The sequence below is a fragment of the Myotis yumanensis genome, unplaced genomic scaffold, assembly GCF_028538775.1.
Source record: "Myotis yumanensis isolate MYYU_CA2020_CCGP unplaced genomic scaffold, mMyoYum1.0.hap1 SCAF_3, whole genome shotgun sequence".
Classification (NCBI taxonomy): domain Eukaryota; kingdom Metazoa; phylum Chordata; class Mammalia; order Chiroptera; family Vespertilionidae; genus Myotis; species Myotis yumanensis.
Window position 1 is genome coordinate 94,222,073 of NW_027223754.1, and position 22,471 is coordinate 94,244,543.

The 22,471-nt window shown below is 38.4% G+C and overlaps 1 protein-coding gene across 3 annotated transcripts in view; it reads left to right on the top strand.

Annotated features, from left to right (window-relative positions):
- The window catches only part of LRCH1 (leucine rich repeats and calponin homology domain containing 1), a 237,921-nt gene extending 215,662 nt beyond the window's left edge, over positions 1-22,259 (top strand). For 2 of the 3 annotated variants that reach the window (XM_070409153.1, XM_070409155.1), the window contains 2 exons: positions 1,759-1,836; positions 21,247-22,259. In XM_070409153.1, the coding sequence (XP_070265254.1) occupies positions 1,759-1,836; positions 21,247-21,357 (189 nt within the window). In that variant the 3' untranslated portion in view covers positions 21,358-22,259. Of the gene's footprint in view, positions 1-1,758; positions 1,837-13,458; positions 15,388-21,246 lie in introns of those variants that run through there. The other variant, XM_070409156.1, reaches the window with a different exon arrangement.
- The last annotated feature ends 212 nt before the right edge of the window (positions 22,260-22,471 follow it).

Below are 22,471 nucleotides of genomic sequence, written 5' to 3' on the forward strand. Positions count from 1 at the left end.
ACATTACCCATTTCTGTTCCTTCTCTTTGCATGAGGCTGAATGTAGCTGTCTTGTCCTAAGATATACAAGGTGTGGGCATAACCACCTAACAGCTTCTTGGCTCATCTTTGCAGACCTCATGTCCTCTCCAGCCAGAGTGGAGAATATTTGTTTAGCTTCCAAATTAAATTGTTCCACCTGGAAGCAGGCTCTCTTTCTTCTTTTTCAGGGGGTGGGATAGAAGAAGTTCCTTTTATTAATAAATACTGTGCAAATTTAGTTTTATGAAGATTGGTGTGGGCCCCTAAGCTGTGGAATGAGTTGCTTCACTCTCCCTTGCTGTTAGAAGGGTAAGATCAGTCTTTATAAAACACTAGAGGCCCGTTGCACGAAGAGATTCGTGCAATAGGCCTTCTTTCCCCTGGCTGCCAGCACCAGTTTTCCTCTGGCACCCGGGTCCCAGACCTTCACTCTGGCCACCGCCTTCCATCTTCGCTCTGGACACAGTCTTCGCTGCGGCTGGAGCCTTCAGTCTTTGCTCCTCGCTCTGGCAGGAGTCTTTAGTCTCCGGCCAGAGCTGCTCCTGTAGCTCCTTCCTCCCCGTCCCCCCAGCTTGATCGCTGCTTCGCCTGCAGACCTCGCCGACGGGCTCCTGGGTTCCAGGGGGCCGCCTTGCCTGCGGCCCGGCTTTCCGATCACGATCACGGGCTGCAAGCAAGGTGGTTCCTGGGTCCCGGGGGGCTGCCTTGCCTGCGGCCCAGTTTCCGATCACGATCACAATCACGGCTGCAGGGTCCCGCCCCCCAGGGCCACACACGGGGGCCCGGATGGCGGCTAGCGCTGGCCTGCCCTGCCTGCAGTATGCAAATTAGCCGCCATCTTTGTTGGTTAATTTGCATATCACGATGATTAGCCAATGGGAGGCGTAGCAAAGGTACGATCAATTACCATGTTTGTCTATTATTAGATAGGATTGCTTCTATACGTGGATGGTTGGAGTTATTCATGCTTCTTGCCTCCCGCCTTAAAAGAACTAATAGTGGAACATTAAGTTTAGCAGTAAAGCTTTTAAAACATAGCATGTAAAAAATAAAAATGTGTGAATCAAGATGTGCCTGTTATCCATGCCACACACCTCAGAAGTCACCTCGCCAGGGTCAGCACTTTTGTGAGAGGCTCTTGGTTAAGTCCTTAACATCCACCTTGTTCAGTGCTGTTTATCTTGATGTTGCCTCTTTCTAATTAAATTCATTGCTTTAATGGGAAGGAGTTTAATTGGCTACTGAATTTAACCCTTCATATACAAATATAATTGCTGATAGGAAAAGGTGTATTTTTAGATGCACTAAAGTATATCACACAAGAGTTTGGCCCCATAAAAATTGTGTATAAATATGTGTGTGTGAATGCATGTATACAAGCGAATATGTACATATGCAGAAAATTTTGCATATATGCATACATGTATGTACTTGTATAAATATATACATATATGCAGAAATTCTGCATATAAGACACATATACATATATATGTATGTCTTTGTAGACACAAACGTATGCATACAATGTCTGGAAAAATATAATAAAAATAATAATAGTTATTATCTCTAGGTGGACATTTTTGGATAGATAAATTTTTATTGTCTTCTAATTGCATACATAATTTTTCACCAATAAACCCATATTACTTGTGACATTTAGAAAGTTTAAATTTTAAGTTATTATTAAAATTATTTCTCTTTTAATAATGCATTATTTTTGCATGTTTGCATTTATAGCCCAAGCTTAGCATGGCCAAATGCAGAAGAAATGTGGAAAACTTTTTGGAAGCATGCCGAAAATTAGGAGTACCAGAGGTAACACCAAACTTGTCCAAATACTGTGTTTTAGAAAAGATTTTATTTATGTGTTTGAACCCACTGGATAGATGTACAACTTTGTACATCCTTTTAATCTGTCTTTCTAAAGGAATATTAAATAAGTCATAAAATTTTAGTTTAAATTGCTCTATTACAATGAAATTAAAATGTCAAGTCATTATGGTCAGTTCTGAAGAAAAGGAAAATATAATTTCTTTGAGGTTTTGAAGTAAGTGTGTAATTCCAAACTTGAAAAAAAAACTTAGTTTGCTTGATCTCCTACTCCAAGAGCAGAAATTGCTGAGGCTTCAATGAGCCTCAGTTAGGTCCCATAGGGTAGAATTTGGAGCTGATGACTTTCCTTTTCCAAGACTCTTAAGCAAAGCAGAGCTGTAGTTGACAACTAATTTGTTGATTTTCATTTTGGGTATGTGGATCAAAATGATCAGCATTAAAATATTAATTATTATTATTAATAGTTACCATTAATAATAATAATGTTTGTATGTTGCTTTATAGTTTGTTAACTGTTTACATTTATATTTCCCTCTTTAGTCTGCTGTAGACTCATTTGGCAAGTCCCTATAGCCAGCCCAACTCTAGTTGCTACTTTTCTTTTCACAAGCTAAACCCCAGCCTCAGCCAATTTAGGGCTTTTAAAGACTTTGCTAATCATACCATAAGATGGTTTCTTAGGGAGAAAAAAAGCAATTCACTCAGGATTTTTGGGTAAGTTGAGAAGTTTATCATCATTGGGATCAACAGAAATTCCATTTCTTGTAATTTTTTCTATCTTTTCTAATGTTCCAGGGATAATTACAGACTCTATCATAAGATACTGTTTTTGACTATGTGAAGAAATTGCATTTTACTCAGTGATAGGAGTTTACTGAAATTGAGAAAGACTTGACTGCCTCCCTCCCTCTCTCCTTCCCTCCCTCCCTCCCGTCCTTCTTTCCTTCCTCCCTTTTCTCCCCTTCCTTCCTTCCTTTCTTCCTTCCTTCCTTCCTTCCTTCCTTCCTTCCTTCCTTCCTTCCTCCCTCCCTCCCTTCCTTTCCTCCATAATTTTTAGTTTGATGAGGGATTAGTGGTGGGCTTCTGATCTTATTTGAAGAAAAATAATTATTAAAGCAAATATTTGTGAAAATTCTTATACACATACCTTTTAAAATAATTTTATTCTGTCATGGGCTAATAAGATTTCTTATGTGTGAATCAAAACTATCATACCAAATTGGGTGGTGAATTATTTATTCTTGTGCTAGAAAGCACTAATGAGTTATGACCTAATCCCCTGTGATATTTTTAAACTCATCAAAGTTTTTTTGGCTTATGGTAATACAAAATGCAATGGAAATGCACTTTCTCATTTATCATTAGTAAAGATTAGTAATTACGATTTCTTTTTAAGGTGGGCAAATGGGATTTAGAAAAATGCAAAGAAATTTTTATAATAATTTCTGCATTATGTCTGTGGCACTAATAGGCAACTCATAATTCCTAAGAAGAATTACAAAGAGTAAATGACTTTTTGCCAATATCCCACTTAAGCTATTTTCAAAGACATTTTTTAAGATCTGAGGTGATTTTTAAGTTTTCATTGTGCATATGTGTGTGTGTATATGTTACATATATTGTATGTTCATCCTGATGGATAATCCAATTGCATTTTACTGGTGACTAGAGTTACATTAAGTTCATTGCTACTAGAAAAAAATTCAGTTGAACTTTTTAACAAGATATGTTAAAGGAAGGAAGGAATATTCTAGTGAAAAAGCATAAATCACCAGTTGAAAGTCAATTGGCAAATCTTCCTGTATACACTCAAAAGAGCATGTTTTCATCTTTCACAGAATTGATGAGGAATAAGTTATTGAAAATAAGGAAATATTTTCATTAGGAATATGATACTGAGTTGGGGGAGGGTGAAATGACACCCTCCCACTTATTTACATTTCTTTCAGTAGTTAAGGGGGTTGATGTTTTGAGTGAATATGTGGCACACAATTGGTGATTTACACTAAAAATATAGTTATATCACAAGTGTAGTTGAAGAAATTTTCCATTTGCAATCAGAAATTTAAAAAGACTGGTACAATGGAACAGAATTGAGAGCCCAGAAATAAAACTATGTGTTTTGGACAAATAATTTTCGACAAAGGAGCCAAAAAGCATACAATGGAGAAAACAAATCCTCTTCAATAAATGCTGCTGGGAAATTAGAAAGCCACATGCAAAAGATTAAAAATAGATCACTGGCCCTAACCGGTTTGGCTCAGTGGATAGAGCATCGGCCTGCAGACTCAAGGGTCCCAGGTTCGATTCCGATCAAGGGCATGTACCTTGGTTGCGGGCACATCCCCAGAAGGGAGTGTGCAGGAGGCAGCTGATCGATGTTTCTCTCTTATCGATGTTTTTAACTCTCTATCTCTTTCCCTTCCTCTCTGTAAAAAAAATGAATAAAATATATTTTTTAAAAAAACACACAAAAAACTAGATCACTGTTTGTCCCTATATACAAAAATTAACTTAAAATGGATTAAAGACCTAAAAATAAGACCTGAAACAAATTACATAGAAGAAAACAGGTACTAAACTTATGGACTTTGGTGTAAGAGAGATTATTATGAATTTGACCTTAAAGGCAAGGGAAGTAAAGGCAAAAATAAATGAATGAGACTATTTTCAACTAAAAAGCTTCTACACAGCGAAGAAACCACCAACAAACAAAAAGGCAACCAACAGTATGGGAGAAGATATTTGCAAAGAATAGTTCTGACAAAGGGTTAATATTCAAAATATATAAGGAACTCCTACAACTCAATACCAAACAAACAAACCAATTAAAAAATGGGAACCTGAATAGATGCTTCTCTCAAGAAGACATACAGATGGCCAACATATACATGAAAAGATTCTCAACTTCACTAGCTATTAAAGAAATGCAAATAAAAACTAGGAGATACCACATCACACCTGTTAGAATGGCTATTATCAACAAGTAAGTAATGACAAGTGTTGGAGAGGTTGTGAAGGAAAAGAAACCCTCATTCATTGCTGGTAGAATGTAGATTGGTACAGCCCCCATGTAAAACAGTATGGAGGTTTCTCAAAAAATTTAAAAGAGTTATGACCCAGCAATCTCTCTCCTAGGTATGTAACCAAAAAACTTGAAAACATGTATTTGCAAAGATATATGTATCTCTATATTCATTACAGCATTATTCATGTTGGCCAGGACATTGAAACAACCGAAATGTCCTTCAATAAATGATTCAATAAAGATGTGGTACATACATACAATGGAATACTACTCAGCCATAAGAAAAGATGAAATACTGACATTTGTGACAATATGGATAGATCTTGAGAATGTCATGCTAAGCAAATAAGTCAGACAGAAAAAGCTAAGAGCTGTATGATTTCACTCATATGTGGGATATAAAACTGAAAGCAACAAATGAACAAACAAGAAAAACAAATAAAAACTCATAGACACAGACAACAGTATGGTGGTTACCAGAGGTAAGGCGGGTGGAGAGATAGTAAAAAGTAAAGGGGTTCAAACATATAATGATGGAATGAGATTTGACTTTGGGTAATGGGCATAAAATGTACTATAAGATTATATATCATAGAATTGTACACTTGAAACCTATATAATTTTATTAACCAATGTCACTCCAATAAATGTAATTTATAAATCAGTAAATAAGCCCTAGCTGGTTTGACTCAGCAAATGGAGCAGCAGCCTGCGGACTGAAGGGTCATGGGTTCAGTTCTGGTCAAGGGCACATGCCCAGGGTTGCTGGCTCAATCCCAGTAGAGGGCGTGCAGGAGGCAGCCTTTTAATGATCCTCTCTCATCATTGATGTTTCTCTCTCTCTCTCCCTCTCTCTTCCTCTCTGAAATCAATAAAAATATATTTTAAAAATAAAAATAAATAAATCAGTAAATAAAATAAAAAGACTATTACCTAAAAACAGAGAACCTGTAACATTACATTTTCTTATTTGCATCAGACAATATTTGGGTAACAAAATATTCATTGACTTCCCAGTGACAAACAGATAATTGCTCCTAATTTGTAAGCTTTTCCTGCTTTCTTTTCTACCCATAACTTACCCTCATAAGTCACAGAGATCTTGAATTCTGTATGTTTTAAGCTAAATATCTTATTGACAATAATACATCATTCTGTAGAGACTGAAAAGGTACAGCTATGCTCTAAGCCCTTTGTAACAGAATCACAGCTTGAAACTACAAGCCAAAGTCAGGGTTGGCAGGTTTTATGATTGTTCATATGGGTAGAATGTGGTTGCTGAGCAGATTTAGTTAAAATTATTACCTATAAAGTAATTTAATGGGATGGAAGCAAGTTAAAAATTGTTCTGCTTATAGTTTATTGTATTATCTTGAGAAGTCCCCATGGGCATATTCCCAGATATCTGCCTTGGGGTTAGTCAAGGTTCATGTATGCTTTATTAGAGTGATTCTGGTGTGACTTACCTATAAACCTGGTGTCTTCAAATTGGCTGCATTCAGAATTGCACAACCTAATTATTTGCAGGTTACAGTATGTAGAAAGGTAAGGTAACTACAGGCCTCTGCTAATTGTGGCATTGGAATAAGGCTGGATCTATACCCTTGAATGTTAGTCCAGGGTCAGGGATCTTAGACAGGATTGGAACAGTGGACACCACAGATAAAAAGCAGAGGATGTCACAGAAAGAAGTTGGCGATTGGGTTCTGGAGAAATTCTGTTAGAGTGTCAGCAGGCCTATTTGCCATCAACTGTGAGGGATTCTAGGATGCGGGGAAGGTTTGTTAATGAGAATGCCAAGGAAAGATTGTAGAAAAGGGATATAAAATTTCTCTCTGGCAAGTTTCCTTTCAGTAGGTCACTTTCCTTTCTGCTGCCCATTCCTTGGGTTTGGGGTTTTGGTTTTCTGTTTGGGGCCAGTTCCCCAACTAAAGAGACACAAATTAAATGAGCCTGACCTTGCCATGGCCGGTTTGGCTTGGTGGATGGAGCGTCGGCCTGCGGACTGGAGGGTCCCGGGTTTGGTTCCGGTCGAGGGCGTGTGCCTTGGTTGCGGGCACATCTCCAGTGGGGGGTGTGCAGGAGGCAGCTGATCGATGTTTCTTTCTCATCGATGTTTCTAACTCTCTGTGTCTCTCTCTTCCTCTCTGTGGAAAATCAATAAAATATATTATAAATAAATAAATAAATAAATAAATAAATAAATAAATAAGCGAGCCTGACCTGGAAGAAGAGTGAGGGAATGCAGGAGGTTTGGGGTGAATTAGTCCCACCTGTGCTTTTAACTACGTTATACGTCTTAGGGCAAACCCTTTAAAACATGGAGCAGTTAACCATTCATTTACTGAGCACTTCCTGTGCCTGCATCATTTCAAATGCTCACTGTTGAGGATTTTTTTTTAAGCATCAATTTCTTTTTTTAAATTATTTTATTTTTAATCTTTTAAATTAAATTTATTGGGCAACTGACATTGGTTAATAAAATTATATAATACTGTTGAGGGTTTGAGGTAAATATTTTATTACCATACTGTGAGGAAACTGAGGTTCAGAGAGGTTAAATATTTTGCTAAGTTGTACTGAAAGCGGGTAAGCAGCAGAGCTGGCATTTGAACCTGGGTCTATGAGCATGAAGAGTCCCCTGTCTTTCCAGCACAAACACGCTCTCTGTGCCTGAGTTCCCTGCTCTGCAAAGTGGAGGTGTTGGAATTAAACAATGGATTTAAACCACATTCTTCAGAGCCCTTGATTCTTTTGAATGGTCTGCACAGGAATCCAGGGAAAGCCAGATGGGAGTCTACAGATCACTCCCATCCCCTTGCTTCAGCCAGAGCAGTTCCCTTTTGCCAGCTACGTTTTCCTTTAGGGGAAAGAGAGTGTCCTGCTGCTAAACACAGTTTGAAAATCACTGGATCCCTAGGTTTCTTTGAGCTCTAATTTTCATGAAAGCTTGGATACATCCTGCAGCTCCATAATTGTTTTCCTCCTCCCTCAGTTGCTTAGCTGCCAGAGAATTACCAGAGTCATGCATCATGGCACCCTGAAAAGTCTGGGGATTGGGTGATGTTGCTGGCATCATCTCATCGCACCTTGTAGTGTTGCTGCCGGTGGTCAGACTTTGCAGTTGTCTGCGACCTCTGGTGCAAGCTTCAACTTGATCTTGAAGACAGGCCTACCCTCGGTGGGCTTCCAAATTATTTAGGAAATATTCTTTGTTTCATTCAGGAATCTGACTCCAATTAAGCCTAGGGGTCATGGGCTATTTATGGACATACTGAGGCTTCCTTTGCCTTTTCTGAGTCAGCTTGGCCATTCCTGGCCTCTGACTTTGATGGAGGGTGTTCATGGTTGGCTATTAGGGGTTTCCACATTGACCCAAATTTAGGACTATTATAGTATTGACTTGAGTTGAGAGGAATCTGATTTAATAACATCAAAAGTGTTAAAAAGTAGGTATTTATTTGGTTCACGGGGGAAATTTTTCTACTTGATTTTAAATAAATAGCTTTGGCCTCAGACCTCTTTAAAGGACCAAGGTCCTTCCTTAATTTAATAGATTTGCCCTCTTTAGATGAGGAGGGAACTTGGACTAGAAATGTACTTTGTGCTCTCTTCATATTCATTATTGTTTCCAGAGAGAATAGAGGATTAAAGGCAGCACCTATCTTGAGGGTGGTAGACACCTGGTAGTCCTGACCTGTGCTGCCTGCTTGGGAAGCGCAGTACTGTTGGAAGTGGAGGTTTTCATTGTGTGTCCACAAGGATAGATCACTTGGTGTCCCTCAGCTTCTGCATCAGCCAAATAGAGTTAAAAATAAAATCCTAAAGTACATTCAGATGCTAACAATGATCACATTGATATAGTGGAATTGAAACTGGACACGGCAGCGTCCTACTGCCTGTCCCTACCATAGTCAAATAAGTAGAGACAATGTTGAATCTTTGTGGCGCATTTTATTATTCAGATGTTCTGTGATCCAACAGAGTGACAAGCACAATATCTTGAGAAAACTGCCCTGAACACCTCTTTTGAACCAGCTATTATGTAAGGTTGGGAGGTGGGGAGAAAGAACCTAACAACTATGTGCAACAACGAAGTGAGTTCTATCATTGTCCCCATAAAAATTAGCACCTAGCTGCCGTCTCCTTTCAGACAGGTCCTGTCCTTATCTGCTGTCAAGATTTATCTTCTTTTTGAGTGATAGACCCATTTGGGCTCCCAGGCTGCTTATCTCTCCAACTCTGATTTTCTTACAGCAGTCCTCCACAGTTTCCAAGAAGGATTCCTAAGAAAACATCTTATTCTATAGTTAGTAAGGTGAATAATTATTAAAAACTGTGATTCTATTCCTACTAAGTGCCTATCAAAATTAATTCAGACCCTTGTTTTCAGTAGCTTTCATATTTGCATTTCATTTTTTATAATGAGACATTATATTTGAAAATAATAGTAACAACTTTCCTACTTTATACCTGTTGTGAGAATTTAAGCAATTATACATATGTAACTTCTCTGAAGTTTTTTGTTAGAAGACATTTTATAAGTTGAAGCTACTATATATTTTTTGTTTCTTAAGAATCTTGAGAATAGGATAAATGAGCTCATTCTCCTCTTTGAATCTAATGCCTCTTTTTCTTCTCAAATCAAAGACTTTAGTATCAATTTAAATCATAGCTAATAAGCACTTTTGGGGGGGAGGGTGAGATTCTTCTTGTGAAGGTTTATTTTATTTTTCCATTTATATGGTTAATCCTGAGTAATCAGAAGTGCAGGATGAAATTTTTAACATCAGTTTTTAAATTAGTAATTTATTTTTAAAAAAACACAGTTTTCTAGCTTTTAAAGTCATTCACATTTCTTATAGCTAGTATGTGTTTACCATTCATGAAGATCCTTTTCCACTATGTGTTTCCTGATGGCAGTTACCTTGGGTTAGTGGTCTGACAGCCTTTCATATGTACACAGTTGTGAATATGAGCAGTATCTTCAAAAAGTTTTAAATTACATTTCTAGATTAATTAGCTTACCAATATTAGAGCTATCTTCCAAGTTCATAAAATCAGCAATTAGTTCTCATATATTTGGAGAAAACTCTAGAAACCCTTTTCTACCCCACTCAACTCTCTGACACATTACACTGTTAATTAGAGCTTCAAATTTTCAGAATGACCATCAACATTCTGTACTATGATATTTTAGACTAAAAATAAATACTTTGTAAGCATGCTGACTTTAAAAATTAAAATATTTAAATGAGTTGAATTTATTCTAAATTTCTTAGAATTTAGACCAAATTTTACTCAGAACATCTATAACGTAGACTTTTGCCAGACCTGTCTACATTTCTGCTTGTGTCTGTAGTATTGTCCAGAGCCAATTTTTTAAATTATTGATTTTTAGAGAGAGAGGAAGGGAGAGGGAGAGAGAGAAACATCTTTAAGAGAATGAAACATTGATTAGCTGCCTCCTGCACGCAACAAACCTGAACCCTGCGGCCCTTCAGTGCACAGGAGGATGCCCAACCAACTGAGCCATACCCCGAAGCGCCTGAGCCCATCTTGAATAGTAATCTTAATCACATACTACTATTGCCTCTAAGACAGTGGTTCTCAACTTTCCTAATGCCGTGACCCTTTAATACAGTTCCTCATGTTGTGGTGACCCCCAACCATAAAATTATTTTCGTTGCTACTTCATAACTGTAATTTTGCTACTGTTATGAATCGTAATGTAAATATCTGATATGCAGGATGTATTTTCATTGTTACAAATTGAACATAATTAAAGCATAATGATTAATCACAAAAATAATATGTAATTATATATGTGTTTTCCGATGGTCTTAGGCGACCCCTGTGAAAGGGTCGTTCAACCACCAAAGGGGTCGAGACTCACAGGTTGAGAACCGCTGCTCTAAGAGAATCCATCCAATACTCCTCTGGTGATTATGATTTCTTGTTCACTATAATGAGAATTAGCTGCTGCATTTGCCTCCAGGAACAGTTACTGTGTTTTTCAAATGCCTTGCAGTAATTACTAATGCTTTGTAAATGCATGGTGAAATTTTGCCTCTTTAAATTTCTTTTCTTTTTAGTATTTTTCTATTGCAGTTTTAAGGAGGAAAAAAGTATAATGGTTAAATTCCTCTCATTAAGACTGAGATTTGGGAAGCACAAGAGTCAGAAAACTCCCAGGTTCCCCTAGCAGCCGCAGCCCTCGTTCCCATTGTGGTGTCCTTGCAGAGGGTTGTGTTGTCTGGTAGACTCCAAGAGCGGCTCTCAGGGCCACAGCAGCCCATGCGCCACACATAAGGGTGACTCAGAATTTTGCCTACCATACAATCTTACACCCATGCCTTTTCCTTTAGAGATCATGATTTAATTTAAATCACCATGGAAGGGAGGAAAGGGGGAGAAAATGGGAGATAGATGTAATATTATCAACAATATATTTTTAAAAAATTTTTATATCACCATGGACTGTAATTCTAGGCCCTACCTACTTTAGTGTGAATTAAGCCCAGAATCTGGCATCATAAAATTACTTCCAGGATAAAAAGAATGGTCTGTACTGCCCACCTGCCTGTGACATGTGCTGCTCAATAAGTGCCCTGAAAACTGCAAAAGCAAACTGACTTGAGTTCTCTGACGAAGTTGCTGGGGAGCAGACCATACATTTTCCATAGGGTTTGGGGAAGTTATTGAAATATATAATGGAGATAGAATGTTTGGCTTTTAACCTGGAAATACCACTTTTGTGAAAATCACGTTTTAGTTCATGGATGCCTTTTGTCTTATGTCTGCTTTGCTCTGATTTCATTGGTTAAGCATAACATTGCAATATAAAAATTTTATTGCAATAGAAAATTTCTTTTAGATATTTCTCCATCTGTTAATCTTTGTCTAGTATCTCTCTCTCAGTGAAATCCAATCTATGTGTAGATGTTTTAATTGTTGGGAAAATAACAGTGGCAGCTTGATTCTTCCAAATCTACTGAGAAAAGACACAATCTAGATAGATATAACATGATTATTATCTTAAAAAAATTTTGTTGAGTATCTCTACCTTCATAATGTAAAATAAGATGAGAATGTTCTTAATCTTATTCAACCCACTTGATATTGTGGTATTCTTCCTTACCTGAGGGCATCAAGATAACCTCAGAAGATACAATTAAGACAAATAACTCTACTTTAAAATCATCTTTTAGTTGCTCTGTGATTTACATCTGCTTAGCAATGAGGCTAAAACAAAGGGCAATATTATCAAAATATGTTATAAAATATATACTATACATATCAAATATATATTTTAAACACTTTGCCTACTGCATTTATGAAATATATCACAGATATTTTCTATCCTTGTTTAACTTGGACACAAAACTACAACTTTTTTCATACTGACATGAATTACAATCACTATAAATTTTAAGCTATTGTCATTTCTGGTTCAGGAATTCAGTGCATCATAAAACTGTTTGCTTCCTGGCAGTAATAGACATCTGGAGGTCAACTCAAGTAAATGAGCTTCTTATTTTTGCATTTAATCAATAAAATAAGAGCTCCGCCTCCTTATATGGTGATTGTAAAGTAGACAAAACATGAATGGAGATCTGTTCCTGCCCCCACACCTGTTTAGTGGTGAAGAAATTTACATAATAACCCTATGTGGGAATGTATTTTATTCGAACCTCATATCTAAGAAATCTCTTCAAGATTGTTGGTTTCTGTGTAGTTGTAAAAACATGAAATTTAATATGCTTTTTGACACATGTAGGGATATAATTAGAGCTAACATTCCTCAGAACTTGTCAGTAATCCCAAAAGGAGCCCAGCCAGTGTGGCTTGGTGATTGAGCATCAACTTATGAACCAGGAAGTCACAGTTTGATTCCTGGTCCGGGCACATCCCCAGTGTAGGGTGTGTAGGAGGCAGCCAATCAAGGATTCTCTCTCATCATTGATGTTTCTGTCTCTCTCTGCCTCTCCCTTCCTCTCTGAAATCAATACTAATATATTTAAAAAAATAAATAAGTAAATAAAACATAATAATAATTTAAAAGGAAAATAGGTTAGGTGCATGTGTTACCTTTCAGAGAGAAAAACTTTATATTCATTCTTCATAAACCAGGCTAAAAAATACATTAAGAGGACTATGAGGAAAGGTGAAGATTAAAGTTTATAATTTTTGTTAGTAAGGTTAAGACTGAAATGTCCCAAATGAAAAACTCTTATTTTTATGCCATTAATGAGCACATGATGCCACTCGAATATTAAGCCTGTTTACCCCCAGGAGGATACGTAGATTACATAACTGTCTATTCCTCAATAGTGTGATTGCTGATGAAGGATTTCTTCATCCTTTTGCATAAAATGCATTTGGTATGCTACTTTTCTTTTGGAATAAAGTTTTAAAACCTTTGATGGTGGAACGGGTTTTACCTGCTTGAAATAAGAGGTTTCTCTTGCCATTTGCTAGTAACCAAAAATGTATGCTTCTTTCCAGCTGTTCTTCTGTGTATTTTTAATTGTATGCACTGTCTCTTTCTGTTCTAATGGCTGCCCTCGGAATAGGCTGACCTCTGCTCTCCGTATGACATCCTGCAGTTGGATTTTCGTCACATTCGAAAGACTGTTGACACTCTGCTGGCACTCGGGGAGAAACCCCCACAACCAACTTCTGCCCTCCGCTCCAGGGACCTTATAAGCTTCTGTCTTGTCCATATTCTCTTTATAGTGCTGATCTATATCACTTACCGCTGGAATGCCCTGTCTGCATAACGTCTGCATGTGCATCCAAGCGCTCTGCTCTGTCCCTGATCCATTAGGAGTCCTTCCTCCATCTGACCCTTTGCCTTGCAAACTTCCCGTTATCTCTTCAGTAGTCTCTTGAGTTTTGAAGCTGAACATTTACCAATCAGATTTTCCAAAAGCACAAACTTATAGAATGCAGTTCCCTTTAAGTAACTTCTCACTTACTGAAAAAAAAGTGACAACGGAAGTGTATTCACACCTCACCTCATGCTTCCTCAGCCACAGCCCACATCATGCCAGCAGGGGTGCTATATAGGTCCTCTTCCCTCTCCCTGCCCTGGGTAGAATAGAAGAAGTTTCCAGAACAGGAGCAAAAGGGAATATGAAAATCTTCCCTTTGCCGTATTTAAGTCCAACCTAATTCAGGACTGGGCAATTGAGTTGTAGAGGCCCCCCCCACCCCCCACCCCCCTTTGCAGGGAAGACAGAAAACCAGCATTTTGGCCCAATTTGGTCTATAAAACTCTTTGGTAAAATAACAAACAAACAAAACAAAAAAAACCACTATTGACCAAATTGAAAAATCCCATCTGGGGAATGACTGCTTTGCTGGCCATTTAGTTGGATTGCTCGCTGTTTCCTATGATGGGAGCTGTGAGGGGCACCAGGGAGGGTTGCTGCCCACTTTTACCCTGAGCCAGCCCTTTTGCCCTGCTGCTTGAGACAGCTGCACAGAAGGGGCGCTGGGGAAGGAAGGGCCATCTGTGTTAGAGCACCACCTGGGATATTTGCTTGCACACCAATTCCCATATATTTTTACTTCTCCTTGTTAGCCTGTTTAGGCTCTTAGAAGAGCATTTTCCGGAAGAGATTTCTATTTTTAAATAATGTAATAGGTCATTTTGGCTTTTTCTACATCACATTTTTAACAGCAGATCCAGAATGTGATAGATTTGACTATTTGTTTTCAAATAAAGTCATGAGTCATGGAACATTCTTGGTCCTGGAGCCTGGTTTCTGTGGCAGGAGCTAATAATAAGATTGCTCTTATTTTAGAAGAATGTAATTTCTCTACTGAATTGAAATTTCCATTTAACCATTGTTAGCATTCTGCTTTTATTTTTAGTAAGCTTAAAGGATTATATATTAACTATATCTGCTTTGGAGCAAGGTGGTCAGTTTGTATTGAAAAGATAAAACCAATAGAATTTAATCTAGGCCAAAATATTTCTGGTTCTGGGTTGTCTTTTTCTAATATGAGAAAGCCCTGCTCCAAGGTTAAGACATATTCCCTATTTTCAGTCTAATCTGGTTGCTAAATATTGTTTATTAAATTGGGGAGCTGATGGAGTTAACTTCCTCAAGATAAATTTCTAGTTTACTGTGATGCAAGTGATCTTCATAGACAGCTACTAAGCTGGTAATTGTATTTTTATGAACATTTCCATGAATCCAGGCTACTGGAGGATGTAGAAAACCCATCTAGTTAGACAAGTATATTTATAAAGATTCTTTGTTGCTAATCAGCTCAGATTTTCTAACAGGAGATGACATTCTTTACCTGATAATATCTTGAGTTAACTGAGCCTTTTCCTTCTGAGTTTGTATTGATTGGTGAAATACAGGGTATGTGAAGTTATCGAATTAACCTCAGTTGTGTATAAATAACCTGCAGATGTACTGAATTGTCTTTGGTGCTATCTTGTACTCTTCAATCTGTAACAATAAAATCCCTTTGTACAATGTCTAACCAGCACCCTGAGCCATAAGTTCTTAATAAACACATTTTGGGTGATTATTCCAAGTTTTTATCAGCCCATCAATACATTTTTTGTGCACACCCAGAGTGGCGCTCACCATTTCCATCTAGCTCTGCAGTGCATTGAGGCTTCCTTTAATGATCAGCACTGTTTGTTTGTTTTTCTTCTTAGGGAGGAGGGGCGAGGGGGGCACAACAGGGGAGAAGAGAGATAACTCACTGGGTGGCCACCTAGAAGAAAATTTTGTCAATGTAGACCAATCATGTGAGATCAGATTTAGTTTTCTGGGTTGATTCGACATTGTTCTCTAGCTATGTTCATATTTCAATTCGGGTGTCTAAAGTATTTTTTTGGACACGCTTTCATTTCTCATGTCATTACTGTATTTGCACCCTAATGTGCTTCTCCTCTAGGGATCTGTTGGGTGGCATTTTTTCATCAAGTAGTATGATAGCTAGCAGAACACAGTTAATGTAACCCTTTAAGAAAAACTTTGAATGAACTGTCTTGCGCATTATCAGGCTGTTAATTTGTATTCAGAATATTAACCCTCTCCATGGTTCTTCCCCAAGGTACCTGCAACTCATCCTAGCTTGATGCTGCCATTATAGTGTGCCTGGGGACACATGGCTGACCTGCTTGTCCTCTGCGAGGTGGTCAGGGGTTTAGTTGTGTGATATGTATGTGCATACTAAATCTCCTTCCTCTGATAAGAAAGACCATTTTTCAGATTTCTTTCCAATGCCTGATAACAAGAACCAAGTACTTATTTACTTTAAAAAACAAACAAAAAACAGACCGATCTATTTGAAATAGAAGGTTCTCTTTCTCTAGTTCCTCCAAATGGTGGCAACTCACAACTCACTGTCAGGATTTCTACAATGTGTGATAACTAATTCCTATTCATTTCCCTCTGTTTATGGATTTGTGGTTTGCATGCAGCTTACTGTCCTCTGGGAGAGACACTTATGAAATAGGGCGTGTGAAAAAGGGGTCCTACGGAGCTCAAAAGTAAGATAATTCAGTAGGAATTTCATCAGTGAGAGTAGATAAGTAAAGGCATTTGATATCCTGATACCATTTGTGAGTAAGAAATTAAATTTAGTGCTTGGTGGTTTGGATTCTCGTTATAATCCATACCTACTGCTGCCGTAAAAGGAAAAAGCCATAAGGACAAAAGTTGTTTCATCTTCAGGGTAAAGGTAATGTACAATGGGTTAAAATTTCAGGAGTCTAAATTGAGTTCTGATTAGATGAAAAATATTTTGGTGATTTTATTTAGGAGATTTTTTTCTTTAAATTAGACTTCACATTTTAAAATTACTTCTCAATAAACAATCAGGTATATTGAGTGTGTACTTTTTTGCCTTCTTTAACTATCAGAGTCCAGTTCTTTGGATTTTCACCACAATTTTGGTTATGCTTGTGTTCATTTATTCATTCCTCAGAGAGCTCATGTGGCAGAGCAGGAACATGAAGTTCCCTTATGTTAAAGTACTGGAGACCATTTTGTTTCAAGTTTCAATCAAGTTAGTGCCAGGCATTTACATTTTAGGTAAAATGTGCTGATGTGAATGACTTCATTTTGTCCAATAGTTGGCCTGGGAAGTAGGCGTGTAGCTGTTTGGGAGAATAAGGGACCATGGAAAGAGGAGCCAGCCAGGCAGTGACAGTGTGCAGTCTGCCTGCTCCTGCCCCTCACTGTGAAAAGGAGCCAGATGAGCTGAGTGGCAGAGCTAATGCCTTTCGCCAAGTTGAGGGTTCTCTGATCCCCCACCTGATGCTGAATGTGTTGGGTCTTGCCTAGATAGGACTCTGAGGGTCCAGAGCCTCTTCTGTCTCATGGGCACAAGGCGGAACATACTTGCTGTTGGTCAAAGACACTATGAGAAGCAGCATGATGTCTGGAAGGAGCCTCAACTCTAATATGATTCACATGTTCAAATCTGGTTCCAGTTCTTACCATCGGTGTGACTTCAGTGAACTTACTTAAACATTCTACATCTCAGTTTTCTTATCTGTAAAACCAAGGTATTATGTCTTTCTGACAAGGTTGTCAGAAAGAAAGAATCAATGCAGATCTGGAGCGTTGGTGCCAGGCATCTAGGAGGTACCCAGGAAGTCTAAGTTAGCATGTAGTCTTTATGGTGTGCCTGCCTTTGCCAGCCCTGTTTGCTGTGGTTCACAGAGGGGCGGGTGAGGGGATGAGTGAACCTCATTGACTCCACCATCAGAGAAAAAAAACAAAGCATGATTTCTTCAGAGGGGGTCGGAAGCATTATTGTTATGCAAGATAGTAATTATGACTGTTCTTGTGTTTTAAAAAGAAAACACGACCAAAGAAGCTCATGGGTATACTAGAACAGTGTGCTGCCGTATTCTCAAGGAAAGCCGTTAGGCTCCTCTAACATTAAAATTTAAATGTATTTTAAGTCAATGTAAAGGTACAAGATCTCAGCTTTAACTCTTATATACAAGGTGAGGTGGCCCTTTTCTGTCATTTCTCAACCAGCTATAAATCTACAGCAGTTCATTTCCCATCCCAACCTCTAGCTCACTCCAGGAATTCCCTCCTCTGTGGCAGGACCAGGGTGATGGACAATGGGTTCCTGGTCCTCGTTGTTACCCCTCCTCATTTCTGGCAGGCTCCCCTTGCTCATCTTGCCAACCAGTGCCTAAACTCGTAATTCTCATCAATTTTCACCACAGTCCTGTGATAAAATAATGGAGCTGCCATGTTGTGTGAGAGGGTTTCTATTATCTTATGCTATTCTTCTTAGTACCTCCAACCCCATCAGAGTAATCTGAGGGTACTTCTGGGGCTCTTCAGGGGGTCTGAATGAAAGGAGAAATGCACTAGGATGTATGGAGTACCTTTTTATGTCTTCTATTTGGTTCTCATTCCCAGTTGTAAGGGCTCGGGGGAGACCAGGAGGGTGAGAAATGCTGGTTTAAGAAATAAAGGCCCGGGAGAGATGATGACCTTAAGCTAATTCAGTCTGGTATGTCTCCATGACCATTAGCTTGGAACCTCTTCAGCCACTGGAGCCACTGCTTATCAAGGGGACTGGGACATTTATTAATGGAGATCTGTTCCATCTCAAGCAGGATGCAGGATAGAACATCTGGCCCTGTAAAAGCCATGTACATAGAGATTAGGCCCTGTGGAAATAATACTAGAATTCAGGAACATTCAGGACTAAGCATAAGTAAACACTGAGGTTGAGAAGCAAAATGTCTTGTTCAAAATGCCTTGGGCATAACCTTCATTTTTAAATTTCTATTTGTGTTCCTTGTCCAATGTTCCATCCGTCTCTTAATGCTTTTCTTACTGATTTATTGCGATTATGAGTCATATAAAACACTTGTAATTTGATGTAAATACTTTTTTTTTTTTTTGCTAAAAGTATTACAAAGGGTATTACATAAGTGTCCTTCCCCCCTCCCCCGCCCTTGACAAACCCCTGCCCTCCCTTACCCCCCAGTGTAAATACTTTTTTATAGTTTTTTAAATCTTTTAATTAATGCAGTGGGTTTTGACAAATGCAGGCTTTAAACTTTTAAGCAATGACTTTTTTATATTTTCTCGTGATATTTTTATATTTCTTTTTTAGCTTAGACAATAAAAGATAGTACTATATATTCATCTATATCTTATTAGGAGAGGTTTTTAAAAAGAAACAATTAACTCTTTATTTCATTTCAGTTTGATTTTAACATAGATTGTAAAGTAAAATTTTATTTTCCCCTCAACTAAATGCCCTGCACTAAGAGCTTAACCATATTTGTGGTCATGTCCTACCAAACCAGGTGTTGACTTGGGTGCTATGATGGTCATAAGAATGAGAAAAGCACATCCCTGCCCCAGTGGAACCAAGCTCAGCAATAAAATGCCAGATTTGAGTGACTTCAAAGCCTGTGGCATCAGGAAAGGGTACAGACTGACCTCCAGCTATGGCACAAGGAGGAAGCACACTGCCCATCCTGGCCCAGTGCAAAGCACAACTCAGATAGGACCTCCCATCCTTTTTCTTGGTTAACATTCAGCTACTAAGTTGGCAAGGAACATAACTTGCATGCCCACCTAATATGCCATTGGCCACAAGATAATTGTATTTCAATGCATAGCAGCCACATGAAATAATGGTTGAATTGTGCTTTCAGTAATCAGCTGTCTTATGTTGACAATGTGCTACTTCTTAAGACCTAGAGTTAGTCTCTGAGATACTCTGAATTTACCTCAAGTTAGGGAAGGAGTTAGAGGTGGGGGTAGGAAGATGATTGAGACAGTGTAGGAAAACTGACATTTTGAGGCAGTGCAACAAGTTATTGGAGGTGTCATGGTGTGTTCTTTGAAGGTCTTTTTGAAACCAGAAGGCCTATATCTGTACTAATTTGTGGAGAGTCCTACCATTGAGGCAACAGGAAGATCTAGTTCCTCAAGCAAGAGTCACATGAAAAGGAAGCAGTTTGTTTAGAGACCCTGATTTGTTCCTGTTGAACACTGTCTCCATTTAAACTTTCCTTAAAAACAGCTGTCATTGAGCTGTGGAGAAACAACCATCATGGAGTAGAAAAGAGGCAGTGTTTGCTGTGGAGTCTTTTCTGAGCCAAGGAGTCACGCTGTGGAAAGAGATTCCCTCATCCCCAGAGCCAAATGACAAAGGCGTAAAATTACTTCATCATATTATTTTATAAACTGTTTTGCATGCAAGATTCTACATACCGGGAGTGACTCATGTTAATTGTTTTCCTTGAGTTGCATATGCTGGACATTTCCTAAGAGCAAAATTACAACATGAGAAAGTAGCAGCATGTTTGTGTCTTTGACAGCAGTATGAAAGAGACTTAAAGAGAGGCTATTAAAATTGCTTATTTATAAGGCTGTTCATAAACCAGGAAAAAAAGAATACTAATCCACCAGCATGCCTCCATTCCAGAGATCATAGGAAATAAAATAAATTGAACTAAAGTTCATGGTCAATAGAACAGTGTGTGAGCTGTATAAATGAGTATTTGAGTCCCTTTAAAAATGTGTGAAAGGGCCCTGGCCGGTTTGGCTCAGTGGATGGAGCATCAGCCTGTGGACTGGGGGGTCCCATGTTCGATTCCGGTCAAGGGCATATGCCTGGGTTGCAGGCTCGGTCCCCAGTTGGGGGCGTGCAGGAGGCAGCCTATCAATGATACGCTCTCATCATTGATGTTTCTATTGCTCTCCCTCTCCCATTCCTCTCTGAAGTCAGTAAAGAAATATTTTTTTAAAAAAATGTGTGAAAGGCTATTTGCAACTTTGATTTATAAGAATATAAGCTGCCCTAGCCAGTTTGGCTCAGTGGATAGAGCGTCAGTCTGCAGACTGAAGGGTCCCAGGTTCGAGTCTGGTGGGGGGCACATGCCTGGGTTGCAGGCTTGATCCAAAGTGTGGGGCATGCGGGAGGCAGCCAATCAATGATTCTCATCATTGATGTTTCTATCTCTCTCTCCCTCTCCCTTCCTCTCTGAAATTAAAAAAAAAGAGGAATCATAAAGAATGCTTAAAAAAAAAAGAATATAAGCTAATATGCCCTTGATGTGTGGTTTCTAGCTGACTGTGTATGGTTCAGTTATTCAGTATAAAGTTTTATTAAATGTTTAGATCTATTGCAGATTTCAGGATGACTGGCACTTTTTTGGATCAACCCTTATTTGTGTAAAGTCATTATTTTCTCTACAAACACAGTAAAGTTCCATGTAATGGCCTGAAAACAAAAAAGGGAACATGGTCTGAGTTCAACTGCCATCAGTGCTATTGCAAGATTTTATGATTAGGTACCATTCATTAAAAATTGATGTTTGTTCTTTCTTTTAGGAAAAACTATGTCTACCCCATCACATCCTTGAAGAGAAAGGCCTGGTCAAAGTGGGCATTACTGTTCAAGCATTGCTAGATGTGACTATAACGAAGGCTGTATTCACATGAAACCAACTCCTGTCCTTTGGGTCGGCCCAAACCCTTCTCCCATCAGAGATCCTGAACTCTGCTCTCGGCACCAGTTCCCCCATCCTCCCACCCATTGCCTGTGTTCATGAGTCTAGTTGCATTTAAGGGAGGACCTAAGAGAAGATTTTCTACCTTTCAGAACTGACCTCCGAAATTAAGATGTGACAGGTATTTATCTTGAAGCCAGTGAGGGAGCTGGTTATGAAGAACTAACAGCACATCAATGCCTTTACAACCTCCTGCACCCCTTCCATGCTCACCCACTGCCATTACCAAAATACCAAGCACAACTATTTTGCAGCAACATGCACTTGTTTCACTAAAGCCAAACTCATTGTATATTTAGTGGGGGGATGAGGGGGGACTCGATCAAGTTTTTCATCACCAAATTTTTCAAGAGATTTCTTGAGACCATTGCCTTTTTAAAATCTATTTTCGACATACAAAATATTTATATAAATGTTATTTATTAGTGAGTTGTTATTCATCCTTTGGATGCAAATTGTAAATTAGGAAACTATTTTATTACTGCTTTTTTGTGGTTAAACACTTTTTAAATTATAAATATTGAGTTATTTTCTATCCTCTTTGGTGTGCATAGTTCTGGGTCTCAATAATCATGTTTTCTGGTATATATAACTCAGAAAAAAAAACAGGTGCTTCTGTGACAAGAACTGTTTTCTGGGGAGGCATTACTTACCCTTTGGTTTATAGAACATTGGTCTTGTTTATATTTCTGCATTCCATACAGTTTCCTACATTCCAGCAGCCCTGTTGTCCCATGATACAATAAACTGACTGAAATCAAGAGAGCACCCCAAAGTTATTTGTAAATAGCTGTGATGAGGAAAACGACATTAAACTTGAAGATAAAATGTGAACAGTTATTTTTTGGATTCATACGTATTTTGCTATACATAAAACATTCACATTTTAACACAAAGAAGTAATGTGTTAGCATCATGTATCTTGAAGTATAATTTTGCACTGTAACTTGGGAATTAAAGAAGTCTAGCACCAAAGGAAATAAAGAAATGGTATAGGAAAGTGGAGATGATACTAAGTTTATTGTTTAACCAAAAAGTTTCTTAAA